Source organism: Osmerus mordax, chromosome 18, assembly GCF_038355195.1.
Source record: "Osmerus mordax isolate fOsmMor3 chromosome 18, fOsmMor3.pri, whole genome shotgun sequence".
NCBI lineage: Eukaryota > Metazoa > Chordata > Actinopteri > Osmeriformes > Osmeridae > Osmerus > Osmerus mordax.
The window spans coordinates 11,551,403-11,571,735 of record NC_090067.1 but is presented as its reverse complement, the minus strand read 5'-3'; the positions used below and the strand labels follow the sequence as shown (position 1 = coordinate 11,571,735).

The following is a 20,333-nucleotide window of genomic DNA, read 5'->3' as shown; positions in this document are numbered from 1 at the left end:
CATGTCTGTCTGTCCAGCTGGTTCTCCAAGTGTCACTCACTCGAGTGTGAACACGTCTCAGACACAAGTCTTTTCTCTGTTGTCGTGTCTCTCTGTGGGATTTCTCTCGTCTGCAGTATCTCCCTGCACCTGGCAACCTTGCAACCTCTCTCTGTCTCTCTCTCTGTCTCTCTGTCTCTCTCTCTGTCTCTCTGTCTCTCTCTCTCTGTCTCTCTCTGTCTCTCTCTGTCTCTCTCTCTCTCTGTCTCTCTCTTTGTCTCTCTCACTCTCACTCTGTCTCTCTCTCTCTCTGTCTCTCTCTTTGTCTCTCTCTCACACACACGTCACCCTGCATCGTTCATTCAACAAGCGTGTTCTCTCTGTCTCTCTCTGACACTGTCCTGTCTGATCTCGCTCCAGTCTGGCTAGAGAATCTCTCCCCTGTTCCTCAAAGGCTGCCTCTCCATGCTGTCCCCCTGACAGTACAGTTATCAGTTCAGTCTCCTCTCCAGACCTGGGCAGCGTTTCCCGAAAGCGTCGTAAGCCTGGGTTGATCGTAGAATCCATCGTACGACGGATCTTAGTTTTACAGGCCGTTTCCCAAATCCATCGTAGTTAAAGTGGCTGAAAATTGAAAAGTCAAGGCTCTTGAAAGCTCGTAGATTAGCCCTACTCCTTACGAGCATGTTCGGGAAACGCACTCAAGAAATAACGATGGTTTCGTTATTTTGCTCGTAGAGAGCTACGATCCATCGTTATGGGGAAACGCAGCCCAGGACATTCACTTGGGTGTTTAACAGGGGTCTAGCGACTTGTTCAGTGACGGCCACCATTCCAGCAGACTCGCCAGCCGTCTCTGTGAGATGACCTGTGACCTCTTCAGGAGACGCCAAGTCAACGCCATGGCACCCATACTAAGCGGCTGTTTTTAACACGACTGGGAGGGGACGCTTCCTCCGTCTGCGCTGGGGTCGGTCAGCGCCCGTCCTCCTCCCCCACACGCCTCCAGCACGCCGCCGCCAGACTGCCACAGGGCCGTGGGCGATCGCCGTAATCGGGAGATGTCATTGGGCGAGATGCGGTGGGAAGGAGGAGGAGGAGGAGGGGGGGAGGGGGGGGACAGGTCTTGATTGACTGTGATTGCAGCCTGTCGCAGAACTGGTATTTTAGCCTATCAGTCCACGGCGCACCTCGTGCGTGCAGACTGAACCGTGAGCGCCCCCCCCCCCCCACCCCCCCGAGTGTCACACAGCGTCACCCTGGAACCGTGTCACCGGCTCGGTGTCTGCCGGCCTGGCGATGCATAGCAAACGCCTGCGCGGCACGGTGGAGCGCTAAGGGAACAAGTGCAAGGTGGCGTGTAACGCACCTCCCTGCCAGGCGTTTGGTTAAGAGATGCTCAGAACAGGAAGGGTTGATGGATGAGAGACTGTGGGGGGGTTGCAGAGGAAACGTTCCGTATCGTAAAACCCCCACATGTAGGTTCCAGCCCTCCTAACCCTCTTCGTGGGAACTCCCTACGGCACGCTGTTTCTAGCGGTTCTACCTTAACCAAACCCTTGGCCGGTAAAGACATGCTAATTGGGGGTCACACGTGCTGGGCAAAAGCGTGTTGTGCAGCAGTGCTCGGTTTGGTTTTGAACAGGGGAAACAAATGTATTTAATGAAGCCTTAGCAGTGATCTAAGACACGTCGGCGTGTATTAAGCTTCTGCGGTTACATTTCATTCAGTCGGCAGGCGCTGTTAGGCAGAGCGACGTACGGAGAGTGCACAAAGGAAGGGCAGCAAGAGCACCAAGGATCAGAAGTGGGCAGCTCTACCGAAATGAGTGCATGCGTGTCCCTTATCACCTCTGTCTGTGACATGTGACAGTATTATTGGAAAAAGTCCTCTTCCTTAGTTGGTCTTTTTAAGGTGAGTCATACTATCGGGGCTGATGCCCAGTGATCGCTCTCACGCTGTCCCAGCAGATTACAGAGGGTTGCCTCCCTCTTTCATGATCCGACTTCAGTCAAAGTTTCCCAAAGGTTTGGAATAAATAAAAAAACAAACGGCTTCCCTGGCGATGGGAAATAAAGGCAGCCGCCCCTGTCTCATATCTCAGAGGGAGAGAGAGAGAGGGAGAGAGGTTGAGAGGGAGAGGGAGGGAGGGAGGGAGGTAGAGGTAGAGGGAGAGGGAGAGGGAGGGAGAGAGGGAGAGAGAGAGGGAGGGAGGGAGAGAGAGGGAGAAGGGCAGGACTGAAACAAGTGTCTTTATCTAATGGACGCCTGCTGGGGTTGGTCTGAGTGTCTTTGGGGGGGGTAGATAAAGTTAGAGAAAGATGGCAAAAAAAGAGAGAGAAAGACAGGGGCAAGCGTTTCTGGGCTTCATGTAATTATAATGAAATGTGTCCGTCTGGCTGGCTGGCTGCCCAAAGTCAGTGTGTGTCTTTGTGCATCCATCATGCTCGGCTGACTAGAGTGTTCATTTCAGTTCAAAGTAGAGGTTTGTTTGAAATTAAAATGTCGAAGACAGATCTTATGGCAGTAAGACTTTGTGGAGACTAATAGGATGGATACAACTAGGTGTGCGCGTGTGTGTGTGTGTGTGTGTGTGTGTGTGTGTGTGTGTGTGTAAAAAAAGAGAAGACGGGAATACTTTTATGTACTGCCTCTCCTCTTGTATATTTCTCTCTCTCTGCAATCAGTTCATGAATGATGATGGCAGTTCCACCCTGCCTTTGTCGATAGCTTTTCAATTAACACACACACACACAGTACAGACACACACACACACACACACAGTACAGACACACAAAAGCACTTACAATGCTCACATTCATCAGCATGAATCATATTTACATCTTTTGACAGAGCTCATAAACCCGACAATACCTGCAGTAACTCTGCCACTTAACAACCTGACTGATCTCTGCTAGCGTCCAACTACCCGAGCTAGCCGACGCTGGGAGAGGATGTTGTGTTTGTTCATCTAAAGCCAATATCCAACACAAGTTTGATATCAGTCAAATCTATGCTCATAAATACTTAGACGTACGCTTGTCCAAGTTCAAATAGAAGGGGTGACCAAAATCGTCTGTACACACACAAGTCTGTCAGAATTGCAGGTGTTGGATTGAGTGAATTGAACTGAATTGTTTTGTGTTGTCAACTCCTTTGTAGTCAAATCCATCACGTCACCTCTCACAAAGGCTTACTGCAGTACAGTCTATCTGTCATCTATGGCAATGTTTATCTGACACACAAACACACACACGCAGAGGAAATGCTAATGTGACAGGATTTACATCAAATATATGCGACATCAATAAACCGGTGAGAAAGATGTGGGGGAGAAAGTCTGTACATTATTCATGAGATCATATAGTGTTTGTCCTGATACATCAACGCACTTCTGAAACGACGAGCATCACAAACAAGACGATGTCACCACTCTTGACAGAACACACACACACATGTAGACACACTCACGCCGACAAACGTACACACGCACAAAAATGTACGCGCGCGCGCAAACAGCAGTTCGTCCCCTAGAACACTTGCCAATGTTTTCATGTCACAAAATACATCATCATCATCATCATCACAGCAGTAAGAGAGAAAACGGAGAAAGCGATATCTCACTTTGTGTCCATGAGATCGTACAGTATGCTGTACTGTATAGAAGCGTATCGATCCAGCTGGCCATCGATCGGCCTGTCCTCAATGACAGCGACGGCTGTGTCTGAAAGGTGACGGACAAGCTGTCATGGTCAGCAGCTTCCTGCTTCGTGGTTTGCTCTGAGAGTTTGTTATGAAAGCCGGCAGTGGAGGACTTCATCCAGACAGAGCTGATGTCATTAGGCTTTGTTGAGACTGCTTGGTATTCCTACTCTGTCTGACCGCCACTACTTTGATTGCATTAAACCCCCTGTACTCCTCTTTGATTAAGCTCGCTACACAAGCAAGTCCACAACCCAACAAGATGAGATTAGTCGAAAAGCAGTCTTTCAAAATCGCACTGAGCCATGAATCATACCCTGGGTAAAACAAATAAATCCGCAAGTAAGTTTTTCTGAGAAGTGGACACTTTATAAAAAAAAAAAAAAGGGGAAAATCTTCAGTTTGTTCTGGAGTTCTTAAAAGAGGGACATGATTAATTTGAAGTGTGGTTCTACAAGCCTGTTTAAAGGGAGTGTTTCATCAGTCTCTTTAAACGCTTCTCTGTCTCGTTGCCCTTCTCACCATGTCTCTCTCTCCCTCTCTTTGTCTTTCACCCTTTCTTTATCCTAACTTCATTAACTAATCACTCCACCATCCCATTACTTCTACTCTCCCTACCCCTCTCTCCCCTTTTCTCTCTCCCTCTCCCTCTCCCCCCTCTCCCCCCTCTCTGCCCTCTCTCTCTCCTTTTCTCTCTCCCTCTCCCCCCTCTCTCCCCCCTACATCTCTCCTCGCTCCCCTTTCTGCTCTCTCTCTCCCCCCTCCCCCCCCAGTGGAGGGCCAGTGGCTGGACTGGGCCCCCTGGTCCCGGTGCAGTGTGAGCTGCTCCACAGGCTCCCAGCTGAGGCAGAGGCGCTGCAGCGTGTCGGTGCACGGCTGGGCCGAGTGCAAGGGGGCGCACCAGGAGAGCAGGGAGTGTACCAACCCATCCTGTGGAGGTGAGGCCCTCTCGCACACACACACACGTGGTCTCTCTCACACACACACACGTGGTCTCTCTCTCTCACACACACACACATGGTCTCTTACACACACACACACACACACACGTGGTCTCTTACACACACACGCGCACACACACACACACACACACACACACATGGTCTCTCTCTCTCACACACACACACACGGTCTCTCACACACACACACACACACACGTGGTCTCTCACACACGTCAAACACAGAACTCACACATACCACACACACGCACTGTACGCAACACACGCACACACAAACAAGGTAGAGGTGGGAGATACATGATTGATGCCTCGTAGCGTGCCCATACATCATCTCTCCATCTACATGCCAGGTGACACCTCAAATCACCGGAGCAAATTAGATCTCCATGTCTGAAGTTCACCCCCTCCCCTGACTCTAACCCCCCCCTCCCCCCCTCCCCACATCTCCCCCTCCCCTCCCCACATCCCCCCCCCCTCCCCTCCCCACATCCCCCCCTCCCCCTCCCCTCCCCACATCCCTCCCCACATCCCCCCCCCCCTCCCCTCCCCACATCCCCCCTCCCCACATCCCCCCCTCCCCCTCCCCTCCCCTGTGTCTCCAGGAGGGGGGAACTGGGGCAGCTGGAACCACTGGAGTCTGTGCAGCAAGACATGTGACTCTGGGTGGCAGCGTCGCTTCAGGATGTGCGAGGGCACGGGCGTGCAGGGCTACCCGTGCGACGGCTCTGGGGAGGAGGTCCGCTCCTGCAACGACAAGAAGTGCCCCGGTCAGCACACCTGTGTGTGTGTCTGTCTGTTTGAATCCATATGTGTCTATGTATGTTTAAGTGTGTGGTTGTGTACCGAGTGTGGGGGTGTGATACCTGCCTGTTTATATGTGTGTGTTAGCTATTGCCATTCTCATGAAGATCAATCCAGCTGTAATTGTGTCTGTGAGCATGGAGGTGATTCCTGATGAGAGACGAGGTTTCTCTCTCTCTCTCTCTGTCTGTCTCTCTCTCTGTCTCTCTCTGTCTGTCTCTCTCTCTGTGTGTCTCTCTCTGTCTCTGTCTCTCTCTGCTCTCTCTCTCTGTTCAGATCTCTCCTCATGTTAATATCCTCCTTCACCTCTCTGCGCCCTGTAACCTGGTTCTCTTTGTTTCTTCTCCGTTTCTCCGGCCCATGTGGAAACCTGTCTGTGTTTTCCTGCTCCTCCTTTTCCTTCCTAATTTACAATCCCTCTCCCCCCTTTCATATCTCTCTCTCTCTCTCTCCCCCCTTTCATCTCTCTCTCTCTCTCTCTCCCCCCTTTCATCTCTCTCTCTCTCTCTCTCTCTCTCTATCTCTATCTCTCTCCCTCTTCTTTCTGTCCTCTCCTCTTGTCATCGCTGTCCCCCCCCCCCCCTCTCTCTCTCTCTCTCTCTCTCTCTCTCTCTCTCTCTCTCTCTATCTCTATCTCTCTCCCTCTTCTTTCTGTCCTCTCCTCTTGTCATCGCTGTGTCGTCTCCCCCCCCCCCTCTCTCTCTCTCTCTTGCTGTTGCTCTATCGCTTTTTCTTTTCTTTCCCTCCCTTTGGTGGAGGGAAATTGTTCAAAGGCCTGCTCTGTGCAATTTGTCAGTGTGTCAGCCACTGCAGAAAACAGCACAGTTTAATAAGCATGCCTTTGACTGCAGCTCTGCGTGGGTGTGTGTGTATACGGTATATGTGTGTGTGTTGGGTGTCTGTTTGCAGCTTTGAGAGGCTATAGAACAGATGACTAGCAGCCCTAGTTGCTAAGTCCTCTGACAGTGTTGGAGCCAGGCAGATGCGACGTGTACAATGAAGAACATATATCCACATGAACAAGGCAGGGATGGGAACAGCTCTCTTTCATCTCTCCTCCTCGCCCCCGTCCCCTTCCTCACGGTCCTCGACGCGTCCCTGGCAAACACGGTTGCCTGCGCTGTTTTTCATCAGGGTTGTGAAAGAGAGGGATGGATATGAACACAGAGAGAGAGGGAGAGATGGAGAGGAAGAGATGGAGAGGAAGAGAGAGAGAGGAAGAGAGAGAGAGGAAGAGAGAGGAAGAGAGAGGAAGAGAGAGGAAGAGAGAGAGAGGAACAGAGAGAGAGAGAGAGAGACAGAGAGGAATAGAGAGCGAGGCTGTAATTTAGACAGGGACACGGGCAGAAAGGGCACAACAATGTGTGAGGGGGAAAATAAGACAAGGGCTTGCGCCAGGGAAGAATTGATTGTGTGTCTCTACAGTGTGTGGGTGCGTCTGTGTGTATGCGTGTGTGTGTCCATGTGTACATGTCTCTAAAGTGGATATGTTGGTATTGTTGGTGTGTAACTCTCCCTCCTCCTTCTTGTCAGCTCTTCATGAGATATGTAAAGATGAATACCTTCTAGCCATGACCTGGAAAAGGGCTTCGGTTGGAGAAACCGTCTACAATAAGTGTCCGACTAACGCCACTGGTGAGCCCAACATGACATCACGCTGGCGTACGACAGGTCATCTACCTGTACACACACCACAACACACCTGGCACTGTCTCCCATACCCAGCCGCCTACCTTGGCTTTCAGTCTGGGTTAAAGTCTCCATGTGTGAGAAACCAGGCCCAAAGGTGCTCATCACGTCTACACATCTGGAGTCAGGTGGCTGAGCGGTGAGGGAATCGGGCTAGTAATCTGAAGGTTGCCAGTTCGATTCCCGGTCATGCCAACTGACGTTGTGTCCTTGGGCAAGGCACTTCACCCTACTTGCCTCGGGGGGAATGTCCCTGTACTTACTGTAAGTCGCTCTGGATAAGAGCGTCTGCTAAATGACTACAAACAAACAAACATCTGTGGGAGAGCAGTAGCTATGGTCCAGCCTGTGTCTGGAGATGGGAGGCATTCCATTTACAAACAATTATTTTTATATAAAGGTGATAGATGGTTTGGCCACAGTGTGTGTTGGTAAAGGCAAGTGTGTGTGTGTGTGTGTGTGTGTGTGTGTGTGTGTGTGTAGCTTGTGTAGTACCTGTGTGTGTGTGTGTGTGTGTGTGTGTGTGTGTGTGTGTGTGTGTGTGTGTGTGTACCTCACCAAAGAATGAAACAGGTTCAGACATGTCAAAAGCCTTTGAAGGAAAAATGTAATATGGCACTTGGCTGAGAAACGACTTGAACGGTTTGTTGTTTTACACTGTGTTCCTCTCACTCTCTCTCATCTTCCTGTCTCTCTCTCTCACTTCCTCTCTATTCTGTTTTTCTTTCTTACACATCTTTTCTCTCTCTCTCCCTCACCCTCTCTCCCTCTCTCCCTCTCTGCCTCTTTCCCTATCTCCCTCTCCCTCTCCCTCTCCCTCCCTCCCTCCCTCCCTCCCTCCCTCCCTCCCTCCCTCCCTCCCTCCCTCCCTCCCTCCCTCCCTCCCTCCCTCCCTCCCTCCCTCCCTCTCTCTCTCTCTCTCTCTCTCTCTCTCTCTCTCTCTCTCCCTCTCTCCCTATCTCTCTCTCCCTCACCCTCTCTCTGTCTCCCTCTCTCCCCCTCCCTTTCTCCCTACTCCCTCTCTCTCCCTCCCTCTCTCCCTACTCCCTCTCTCTATCCCTCCCTCACCCTCCCTCCCTCTCCCTCCCTCTCTCCCTACTCCCTCTCTCTATCCCTCCCTCACCCTCCCTCCCTCTCCCTCCCTCTCTCCCTACTCCCTCTCTCTATCCCTCCCTCACCCTCCCTCCCTCTCCCTCCCTCTCTCCCTACTCCCTCTCTCTATCCCTCCCTCACCCTCCCTCTCTCCCTCCTCTCCAGGTTCTGCTAGTCGTCGTTGCTTGCTGGACTCTACTGGAGTTGCTTACTGGGGTCCTCCGAGCTTCGCCAGATGCGTCTCACTTGAATTTAGATATTTACATTTATCTGTAAGTCCCTTCCGGAATCTTCTTCTTTTTCTCTCTTGTTTTCTCTCCCCCCCCCTCTCTCAGGCTGCAGTCACCTCTTCTGTGAAGGGAGAGATGCCGGGTTGCTTTGAAAAGTTTATCAGTTAGCTTCCTAGCATTGTCCTGGTGAAATAACTCTGTCATTATCATCACAAACATAATCTGAGCTATTGTTTTTCGTCCCAGACTTTTCTCTCTACTCTAATGAGTTTTTCAAAGCTTTTTCACCCCCATTGTTTAAAGGTGATATTTAATGGACGTGTTCATCAGCTGTTGTTTTCCTGCAGGGTGAACTATGACCTCTTGTCTCCGTGACGATGACGGGAGGCCACATGCTGATTGCAGTTAGCCTAAGGAACTAACCCCTAATTAGCACGAGGACTTGGTCTTGTTTCATTAGGGCTGATTGCTCCTGTCTGCCCTGTGTTTCACAGTTCTCTCTCACTGCGAGAAGACTGATCCTAGTCAGATTTCATCAACACACACACACACACAGTACACACACACACATACGGTACACACACACACACACACACAAACCCACACGCGGTCTATGTGCAGTATAGTATGTGGAGATTCTAGGCATCACATTTTACCTGAATTTGCTCTGGTGTACTGTGTGTCATCAAAGTTCTGAATCTACGTACAAGAGTACTGGTTGATCTTTGCCTTTTATCAGAAGCTCAGAAGTTTTAATGTTGACACAACTTTTATGACAATGTTTTATTCCTATTTTATCGAGTCTGACCTTTTATTTTATTTGCTGGTTTGGGTCACTTATCTTGAAAAAACAGGGTAAAAGGAATAGTCAAATATGCAGTACATTTGTAGGCACTGACCTAAATGACCTCTCCCAACGACCTTGCTGACCCCTGTCCCTCCTGTCAGTGAGTTCAGGTCGCATATATAACCTGCCAAGATGCAGAACCAATACATTTAAGAACAAATGTGTCCCTGCTGCTATTGGCCCTTCTGAATTACAAAACGTAAATCCCCCCCAAAAATTATCAGTTTTTTTTTTGTGCATCGATTGTTGAGATTGTTGCACATGCTGTTCCTTGGGGGATGCTAAAAGGTTCCTTCCCCTGCCTTCCCCCCCAGCTGAGAGAGCATCTTGCGAAGGGTCAGAGGACCCTGGCGGGGGAGGGCATGTCTCAGATCGTCAGGAGTCTCCTGGAGCTGCTTCTGAGGCGGAGCTACTACAGCGGCGACCTCCTGTTCTCCACGGAGATCCTGCGAAATGTGACGGACACCTTCAAGAGAGCAACCTACATCCCAGCTCCCGACGACATGCAGGTGACAACGGGGGAACGAGCGAGCGTGCGCGCGCGGGAAGAGAGGATGTCTGTTTGTGTGACGTGCTGTCCGGTTAGAGTGAAAGCATGATGAAGCGCGGTACAAAAGCGATTGGCGGGAATATGCAGATACAGTTGTATCCTCTCTCTCTTTTTCTCGCTCTCTCTCTTTATATCTGTCTCTCTTTCTTTCAGTCTCTCGTTTTCTATCTCTCTCTCACACACACATGCACATGCTCACACCAGTGGATCGTCTGAAAGCATCTGTCTCGTCTCCCCTCAGAAATTCTTCCAGGTAGTCAGTTGTATGTTGGACATGGACAATCTGGAGAAGTGGGAAGACGCACACCAGGTAGGCAACATTAGATCTCGACCTCTCTTCCCTTTGTACTGCCACCGTGTGTCTGCTACACCACGAAGCGCGTGTGGGGGTTAAGGCTCTGTCACATTTCAGTGAAGATGACGGCACCATGTTTATACTGTATCAGTATCAGGGAGTTGTAAGCACACTCCTGTTTTTCATTCTCGGAAGGTATTGCTCGCTGTTTACAGATGGAGTGCGTGTGTTTCTGAGTGTGTTTGTTTGTGTGTGTTTCTGAGTGTGTGTTTGTGTGTGTGTGTGCGTGCGTTTGTGTGTTTGTGTCTATACGTGTGTTTGTTTGTGTGTGTGTGTGTGTGTGTGTGTGTGAGTGTGTTCATCTCAACCTCCATTCTCCATGCCCTTGAATTAACATGTGTTTACTTGCCATCTGGGCTACATAAACAACGATCGAAGGATATGACATCATACTGTACCACAAACCCATTATAACACTGCACGGTATCACACTCAATGTCAACCTAAAGGCAGCTGCCCACACACACACTCCTTTCAATAAACGAATAAATGCACATTATTTAAGAATGCAAACACATGCACAAGCCTTCTAACGACAATTATGATGATGACGAGGGGATGATTGTACTGAAATGATTAGACAAAATCATGAATAATGATTCCCACCAGTGTGGTACTGGACCTGTTGCCGTAGTGTTCTTCTCCAGTGCTAGTGAGCCCAAAGCCACTGCACAGCAAGTAGTAAATACATCCATAACTCAGACCTGACACAGTCTTCATGAGGCTTGTTGTGGTCTACAGTAGGACAATCTCAGCTTGGTTTTTCTTCCAACTCAACATCTGCAGTTAAATGAGGGTGTTTTTTATATGAACCCTAGTGTACCACAGGAACCCTAGTGTACCACATGAACCCTAGTGTACCACATGAACCCTAGTGTACCACATGAGCAGAGGATACCTTACTAACCGACCCCCCCCCCCCCATCCCCCCCAGGTATCCCCAGGCGCCGGCCTGCTGATGAGGGTGCTGGAAGACTTCATCCACCTCATCGGAGAGGCGCAGAAACCTTTCCAGAGTTTCCTGGTGGTCACCAACAACCTGAGTCAGTACCGCACTCAACACAGCCTCTGTCCCAGTGGGGGGTGGGGGGGGGGGCTGTCCCAGGTGGATGGGGGGGGTGAAGGGGTGGACGGGGGTGGATGAGGGGTGGAGGAGGGGCGGAGGAGGGGTGGAGGAACCACCCACTGTTAACGTAGCGTGGGAGCCCCTAGGTTCGATGGTTGTCTCTTTTATGGGGTTCTCCCCCCATTAACACCTTAACACCAAATCAGACTCCTTGTTAGCATTAGCATTAGCATAACTCGACAGCAGTTTCAGTGCGTTGCCTGTCTACGGGGAATGATTTTGCACTATAATTAGCATTAATGTTTCCTGGCACGCGTATCTCATTTGATTCCAGCAAACGTGATTGCTTTATTGATTCTCATAAAATGTCTCGCATCGACCTGTTCCCTTTTTGGAATTATTGTTTATCGTTCTTCGGGATTTTTAACAATTGCTGTTGTATATTTACGATGGATGTGTGTGTGTGTGTTTGTAGTGATCACCATACAGCGGGAACCGGTCTCAGCGGTCTCCAGTGACATTAACTTCCCCATGAAGGGCCGGAGGGGGATGAAGGACTGGGCTCGCAACGCTGAGGACAAACTCTACATCCCTAAAGAGGTCTTCACTCTCTCCTCGCAAGGTGCGCCTCAGAACCACTCTCTCTCTCTCTCTCTCTCTATCTATCTATCTCTCTCTCTATCTATCTCTATCTATCTCTCTATCTATCTCTCTATCTCTCTCTCTCTCCTCCCCCTCATCTCTCTCTCTCTCCTATCTCTCTCTCTCTCCTCCCCCTCATCTCTCTCTCTCTCCTATCTCTCTCAGCATCTATTTCTCCCCTCTCTCTCTCTCTCTCTCCCCTCTCTTTATTATTTATATCGGCGATTCGGCCCAAAAGTGCGTCGGCCCACCGGGCAAATTCCCGGTATGCCAGATGGCCATTCCAGCCCTGGAGAGGGATAAAGGCCAGAGGGTGTAAGGGAGATGGAGAGGGATAAAGGCCTTGTTGAAGGAGCAGAGAGGCCGTGACATGATGGGACTGAGATGAGAGGAGAAGATTTCCTCTGCCGACGCTGTCATGTAGCCCCGACCCCCCCCCCCCCCACACACACACACACACACGACATGGAGGCACGGCCCACAGGAAATTACCAGGCCTGACTTCCTGCCTGCCTCTCCCGCCCTGCGTAATAAAAGATTAGACATGTCTCAGATGGAAGGGGGGGGGGGGGGGTCACTGCCTGGTCTCCTCCTGAAGACTCCGCCCTACATGGCTCACTATTTCTTAACATCCCTCTCTTTTCTCTCCATCTCTCATTTGCTTACTCGCTTTCTTTCACTCTCTCTTTCTCTCTGTTGCTTTCTCTCTTTCTTTCTTTTTCCATCTATCCCTCTCTCTCTCCTTCCCTCCCTCTCTGTCGCCTGCTCTCTCTCGTTTGCTTTCTCTCTCCCCTTGCATCAGCCCATTCAGCCTCCCACGCTGCAGTATGCTGCTCATCCTTTGCACCCTGTCTTGGCCTTGCACACTGTTTCTCTGACTGGCCTCTCTCCTCCTCAGTGTGGGTGTGCTTGATCGTGTTTGGAGGTTCCTGACAGGTGGTTTCACTGGTAGAGACGTGGCATTTTTCTGTGGCCTTTAGCTGATTTCTACCTGCTAGTTTGGTTCATTTAACACTTCATCAAAAGCTTTCTTAGGATGACAAGTCAATGATGCACACACACACACACACAGACCACTTATAGTCTCCTGTCTTGGCCCAGTGGACAAAGGCTGGCCTGTTCACAAATCCACTGGAGGACACACACAACTAACTTCCTGTAGGGATGGACTGATACTGCAACACACACACACACAAACACACACTCAACTTTATGACCTGACCCACAGCAACAGCGCCCATTGACACTTACCAATACATTAACCCTGACTGTCATCAGGTAGAACAGCCCTAATGAAGCATAACAGGCCTCTGTGTAATACTGTAATGGAAACATGACATGGCTTGTTAAGTTATATCGAACATACCAGACTCATGAAGGCCCGCTCTGCATTCATCCTAATGATAGTCTTGTCTCATTCGCTTGACTGGAACTATCTATTCAGATTCTTCTATTAAGGACTGATTAAGTACATGAGAAGAGCTTACTGTATGGATTTTACCTATCGCTTGTTCACCGTTCAGAGGAGAGGAAGGAAATGAGACAAGGAAGGTATTTGTTTAACTGCATGCTCTTATGGTTCTTCCCATTGGCACTTAGTAATTTTTTTTTTCTCATGTTTTGGCTACCCGCAATGTTGTTATGATCAGTGACGTATGCACTTTTGTAAAGCTCTCTCTTGGAAGTCGCTTTCGGATAAAAGCGTCTGCTAAATGAATAAATGTCAATGTAAAATGTGTTATCAAATGGACGAGCGGCCTTTGTCTTCAGCTGATGGGAAACGTAGTTCTCCTCATGATGAAGGCATCTCTGCTGACTCAGGCGACGGGTTCAGGATCTCTGGGATTTGTGGTGAGCGTTAATATCTGACTCCTGATCCACAATCGGTGACTTGTTCTAACGGTGGCGGCGTGACAAATCCCTGACGAGGAAGAGGCAAGCTCGTGTGACAGAACGACGCCGCAGTATTTGTCCCTCTTTTGTTCGCTTTCTCTCTCCTGCTCAATCGCTCCCTCTGTCCTCAATCAAGTTTTCACATAATGAGTTTGTGGTTTGAGGTCTAACGTGGACCGATTTAACATTTACCCACAATACAGTGGGGCTCTCATTTGCATGCTCGTGCGCACGGCATCCAATTAGGATTTATCACAGTTGGCGGCTCTCTGACGGAGACTTTGATCATTGTCCTCATCTCTGTCTATCACTCTCCATCACTCTCTCTCTGCTTCTCTCTCACACTGTCTCTATCACTCTCCATCACTCTCTATCTCCCTCGGTCTCTATATCTCTCTCTCACTGTCCCCATCACTCTCTCTCCACCTCTCTCCCCCTCTCTCCATCTGTCACTCTCTCTACACCTCTCTCTTTCTCCCTCTATCGCTCTCTATATCTCTCGCTCTTTCTATATCTCTCTCTCACTTAGTAGTCTTACCTCATAGGCTGAACAGATTTTGGATGAGTCACCACCTTGTATCTCTCTTCCCTCCTCCTCTTTTCCCATCTCCCACCATCCCTCCTATCCCTTCTCCCCCCTGTCTAGTCTGCCACCCAGACTCAGCCAAGGGAGAGGGGGAGTGGGAGAGAAAGAGAGAGAGACAGAGACGGAGAGAAGCAAAGATTTTGGGAGAATCATCTTTCACACAAAAACCCATCTCCTTCGCTCCACCCTTCCTCTCTCATCCCTCACTCCGGATGCGTTGACATTTACAGAGGGACAGCACCTCTCTCGGGGAGCACAGGGTTTGTGGGGAAGTACGTGTCCACGGAGAGAGGGATGGAGGGATCGAAAGAGATATTGGCGTAAGAGGGAGCCCAGGGAGATGGACAGATGAAAAGGAGGGGCGGTGGAAGGCGCTGGAAGACAGAGAAAAGTTTTGAAGAGCAGAAAGGCGAGGAGGGAGTTGAAAAGGGGAGACGATGCAATACGGGGAATACAGGGAAGCTAAAGAAAGACTCCGTGGAAGGGACTTGTTCTTCTCTTCCTGCAAAACCTTCGTCTTCTAAATGTCACGGTCCATCCCTCTATCTTCCAGTCTTCATCTCTCCATCCCCTGCTCCATCACAGTCCATCCCCTCTCTCTCCTCTGGTCTTCATCTCTCCATCCCCTGCTCCATCACAGTCCATCCCCTCTCTCTCCTCTGGTCTTCATCTCTCCATCCCCTGCTCCATCACAGTCCATCCCCTCTCTCTCCTCTGGTCTTCATCTCTCCATCCCCTGCTCCATCACAGTCCATCCCCTCTCTCTCCTCTGGTCTTCATCCCTCCATCCCCCAGTCCTCGTTCTCTCCCAGCTGGCTCTGGGTACCTGTGTCTGCTCCCAGCACAGGCTGGCTCTGGGTACCTGTGTCTGCTCCCAGCACAGGCTGGCTCTGGGTACCTGTGTCTGCTCCCAGCACAGGCTGGCTCTGGGTACCTGTGTCTGCTCCCAGCACAGGCTGGCTCTGGGTACCTGTGTCTGCTCCCAGCACAGGCTGGCTCTGGGTACCTGTGTCTGCTCCCAGCACAGGCTGGCTCTGGGTACCTGTGTCTGCTCCCAGCACAGGCTGGCTCTGGGTACCTGTGTCTGCTCCCAGCACAGGCTGGCTCTGCCTCAGGGCTCCGTGACAGCCTGTCTGCAGTGTGTGAGGGTGGATTCTGTTCACATTATCTGTTGATGTTTTTTTTGTTTTGTTTTGTTTTTCTCCAGAAACCGAAGCAGAAACGTCTTATTTTGTCATCGGAGCCATTCTGTACCGGACCTTAGGGGTCATCCTGCCAGCACCAAAGTGAGTATCTGTGTGTGTGTGTTTCCCATTCCCTTCTCTCAAATCGAATCAAACTGTATCTACATAACCTTTGTCACAATCCATGTCACTTCTGCGACACCAGCAATGCCACAGAAGGCTTCACATACAGTATGCCCATAGCACTGCACCTAAACCAACCTGATCCTAAAGGAAAAACTCCCACGAAAACTGAGAGAGAGAAAAGGGGAGTAACACAGAGAGGAGCAGGTCAGTGAGGGACCCCCTCCTCCAGAGACAGTAACACAGAGAGGAGCAGGTCAGTGAGGGACCCCCTCCTCTCGTTGGAAGCTAGGTCCAGCGATGGCAGACCAACACCCTGGCAGCTGTTCACACCTCAACCCAGCTCTCCTTTACCATCTCTCTTTTCCTCTCCATTCCCCTTTTTATTTAGCCTGTGTCAATGTTCTCTCCCTTTCTCACTTTCCCCTCCCTCTCTCACCTCTAAGCTTTGCCTACCCTTCTTCCTCCCCATCGCCCTCGGTCTCTCCCTTTCTCTTTCTCTCCCTCTGTCTCTCTCCCTCTCTCTTTCTCTCCCTCTGTCTTTCTCCCTCTCTCTTTCTCTTCTCCTCTCCTTCTGTCTCTCCTCCTCTTTCTCTCCCTCTGTCTCTCTCCTTCTCTCTTTCTCTTCCCCTCTCCCTCTGTCTCTCTCCCTCTCTCTTTCTCTCCCTCTGTCTTTCTCCCTCTCTCTTTCTCTTCCCCTCTCCTTCTGTCTCTCCTCCTCTCTCCCTCTGTCTCTCTCCTTCTCTCTTTCTCTTCCCCTCTACCTCTGTGTCTCTCCCTCTCTCTTTCTCTTCCCCTCTCCCTCTGTCTCTCTCCTTCTCTCTTTCTCTTCCCCTCTCCATCTGTCTCTCTCCCCCTCTCTTTCTCTTCCCTTCTCCCTCTGTCTCTCCTCCTCTCTCCCTCTCTCTTTCTCTTCCCCTCTCCCTCCGTCTCTCCCCATATGTTGTTTGGCGCTGGGGCAGACCTTGTTATCCAGGTCAGTGCTCTTGGTTGCACCTGAGCTAGCCTGCCATGTTAGCCTGCCCTGTTAGCCCAGTCTGTTTGCTTGGCTTGTTAGCCTGGTCTATTAGCTTGGCCTTTTAGCTTGGTTGTTTAGCCTGTCCTGTTAGCCTGTTAGCCTAGCCTGATAGCTTGTGTTGTGCGGCATAGCTGAATGCTAATAGGTTCAGCCTGTTTGTTTAGATCTAGGCCCTGGGTTCCTTGTATCTCATTAGCTTTTTGCCAACAGACTCAAAAGGCTTGAGATGCTGCAGGGAGGCTGAGCGGATTGAATATTTATTTGGGTGGTGCACACGCACTCATTTTCTCGCACACTCGTGCACACACTCGAACTACACACAGGTTCAGACTCTGAGTCATACATAGATACACACTCTGCAATCTATCTGGACAAGCTATCATGAGGAAACACGGAGTTGTGCGCACACAAACACATGTGTGTTTGTGCATGAGTGTGACTCATCCTCGGTGTCTCTCCAGACTGAGCCAGGTGAGACTGAGCCAGGTGAGTAACGTCGTCATGTAACCACTGTCTCATCTCCCCAGGGCTCCTGCGATCATCAACTCCAAGATCCTGTCCGTGACCGTGCGACCTGAACCCAAACCCAGCGAGCCCATGGTGGTGGTCGAGCTCTCCCTCCTGCTTAACGTGAGTGCACAGAACCCTGGAGGACACAGCTCTGCATGTGCTTACAATAACACACAGTCTGATGACAGTTCAATCGTACATAGTATATTCAGTAGGTAAATAGTACTTCTTATTCACTGCACCACCTGACATTGAACAATGTATTCTCTTTTTTCTTTGCCTCTTTTTGATAGAATATATTCTGTTGTTTTTCCATCTTCTGGATTGAATGTTTTATAGTTATTTCCATTCTTGTGTTGGAATATATTCTAGTTTTGGACTTCTTGGCTAAGTGTATTCTAGTTTTTAACTTCTTGACTGAATATATTCATATATTTTGACAACATTCTAGTGTTTGACCGCTTGTTGACTATTCTACTTTTCTAGTTATGTGGTGCTACACTGACGTGCTTTATTAGTATATTTCTTGCTGAAAAACTTGAATTAACCAGTTGTTCAGTGTAGTGGAGAAGATGCAGTGTAATGAGAATCTTGCTCTTTGACCTACATTTAATGCACATTTAATTATGCATTCACAGAAATGTGGGCACTGTTTGGAAACTAATGCTAAATATTAAAAAGTCCCTATAGATATAAAGCATGCACACACACACACACACACACACACACACACACACACAGACAGAGTGCGTGAAGAATGACCTGGAGTAGCACACTTGATATGCAAATGCTATGCGGCTAACCAGGACCTCGGGTCAATATGATTGCACATTGGCTTCATCATTTCAAAGCCTGTGAATGGCCAATGGCCTGTTCTCTCCATGCCGTGTGTTTCTGACTCACTCATTCCATCTTTATTATCAGCCAAGGACTCTAGAAAGGCTGGGCTTGAGAGTAGGGGGGAAAGGGGAGGAGGAGGAGGGGAGGTGGAGGAGGGGAGGTGGAGGAGAAGAGGAGGAGGGGAGGTGGAGGGAAGGGGAGGTGGAGGAGGGGAGGTGGAGGAGGAGGGGAGGAGGAGGAGGGGAGGTGGAGGAGGGGAGGTGGAGGAGAAGAAGAGGGCAGGTGGAGGAGGGCAGGTTGAGGACGGGAGGAGGAGAAGAGGAGGAGGGGAGGTGGAGGACAAGAAGAGGGCAGGTGGAGGAGGGCAAGTGGAGGAGGAGGAGGGGAGGTGGAGGAGGAGAGGGTAGGAGACCAGACCAGACCAATGTCAGGAGGACGCTGTGTGCATGTTTCCCAGGGCGTGCTGATCTGCCTCAGACACCTCCCCTGCCTCTGACACCTCCCCTGCCTCAGACACCTCCCCTGCCTCTGACACCTCCCCTGCCTCTGACACCTCCCCTGCCTCAGACACCTCCCCTGCCTCAGACACCTCCCCTGCCTCTGACACCTCCCCTGCCTCAGACACCTCCCCTGCCTCTGACACCTCCCCTGCCTCTGACACCTCCCCTGCCTCAGACACCTCCCCTGCCTCAGACACCTCCCCTGCCTCTGACACCTCCCCTGCCTCTGACACCTCCCCTGCCTCAGACACCTCCCCTGCCTCAGACACCTCCCCTGCCTCTGACACCTCCCCTGCCTCAGACACCTCCCCTGCCTCAGACACCTCCCCTTCCTGCAGCGGAAGCTCTGCTCTGCACTGGCCCCCTGCAGTAGGACGGTGTAGGGCAAACACACACACAGGAAAATCATATTCAGACTGCGTATGTCCCTCTGAGGGACGGAGAGGGTTGCTTGTACTGCGCTTTCATGAGATTCTGCGTGTGTGTGTGTGTTACTCTGAGGTTCCTAGACCTGTAATGCAATCCCAGTGTATGTGTATGCATGTGCATGCATGCTTGCGTAAACATACATACTGTGATATGTGTGATACTTTGTGTGGGTGTGTGTGTATGTGTGAGATCGGCAGCTGAGGGGATGTCGACCTTAGCCAGGAAAGGGATGCCCAGATGCTGGGCATCGCCATAGCAACAGCTGTTGAGGGAGAGTTCACCGAGGGGAGTGTCAGGGTCCCTGTACTGGGCTTTGTCCTCACTGTGAAGACATCTGCTCTGGACTGCCCACCGTGCTCCCCCGTGACAACACACACCTAGCGTGCGCGCGTGTGTGTGCGCGTGTGTGTGTGTGTGGGCGCGTGTGTGTGGCTGTATGGGCGTGCAAATGTGCATCTCTCGCTCTCTTTCTCTCCCACTCCTTAGCTCCCTCTGTGTGTGTGTGTGTGTGTGTCTGCCTGTGTGTGTGTCTGCCTGTGTGTGTGTGTGTAGTGTACTGGTGAGCAAGAGGTAGGGGACCAGAAAGTTGGGTGTCCCTACAGTACACCAGATGTCAAAGCCCTCCCTCCACCAAGTCATCCCTCATTCGCCCTTTAGGAAGTCAGCTGGATGTTCTCGGCCTTATGCTAATCAGCCCAGAGCCGCCCCATGTTAGATCCCCTCCCTGTTTATTTAACTGCAATCTCGTTTTCTCTCTATCAGTCAGAATGATCGTTCAGGTGGCTGCCAGTGGTGCCAGATAAAGCATGAAATATCCCTTTCATTTAAAGCGCTAAGCCCACAGTTTACACATAACCCTACAGTGAGTTATTGGGTTTAATTTCCGCCGATCTGGGGCACTTGTGTCAGAGGCATGTTGGCGGCCAGGGAAGTGCTAGATCACGACGGATCTAATGACCAAGGAACGCCTCAAGAAACGATGCATCTCGTCGCTTAAAGTGTAACCAATAATCATCCTCCCATCTGTCGACGGATTCTTCGGGACGGCGGTCTTAGCCGCGCGCCGCGGAAAAAAGCTCCAGCCATGCAGACGCAGCCCAGCGCGCGATGTCATCGCTAAAGAGGAGGCAGACAGTGTGGGAGTGCCTCCGTGTCAGTCATGATTGAGCTAGCGTTAGCCTAGCGTTAGCCTAGCGTTAGCCCCGCCGCTCGCTTGATTGATGGCTCGGGGGGCGTTAACAGACGCCCAGCGTAGCGACGGAAGCTAATGCTCACTGAGAAGCCGTGTGATGTAGGTGACACCTCGCCTGTGTGCGAGCTGAAACAAAGGCATGTCA

General features: G+C 50.6%; 1 protein-coding gene across 1 annotated transcript in view; it reads left to right on the top strand.

The window, feature by feature from the left end:
* adgrb2 (adhesion G protein-coupled receptor B2) overlaps positions 1-20,333 on the top strand; it is a 114,023-nt gene that overhangs the window by 41,132 nt on the left and 52,558 nt on the right. Inside the window, 10 exon segments of the mRNA XM_067256320.1 lie at positions 4,456-4,620; positions 5,244-5,408; positions 6,976-7,077; positions 8,389-8,495; positions 9,615-9,809; positions 10,092-10,160; positions 11,140-11,248; positions 11,747-11,893; positions 15,600-15,678; positions 17,245-17,347. Of these exon segments, the coding sequence (XP_067112421.1) occupies positions 4,456-4,620; positions 5,244-5,408; positions 6,976-7,077; positions 8,389-8,495; positions 9,615-9,809; positions 10,092-10,160; positions 11,140-11,248; positions 11,747-11,893; positions 15,600-15,678; positions 17,245-17,347 (1,241 nt within the window).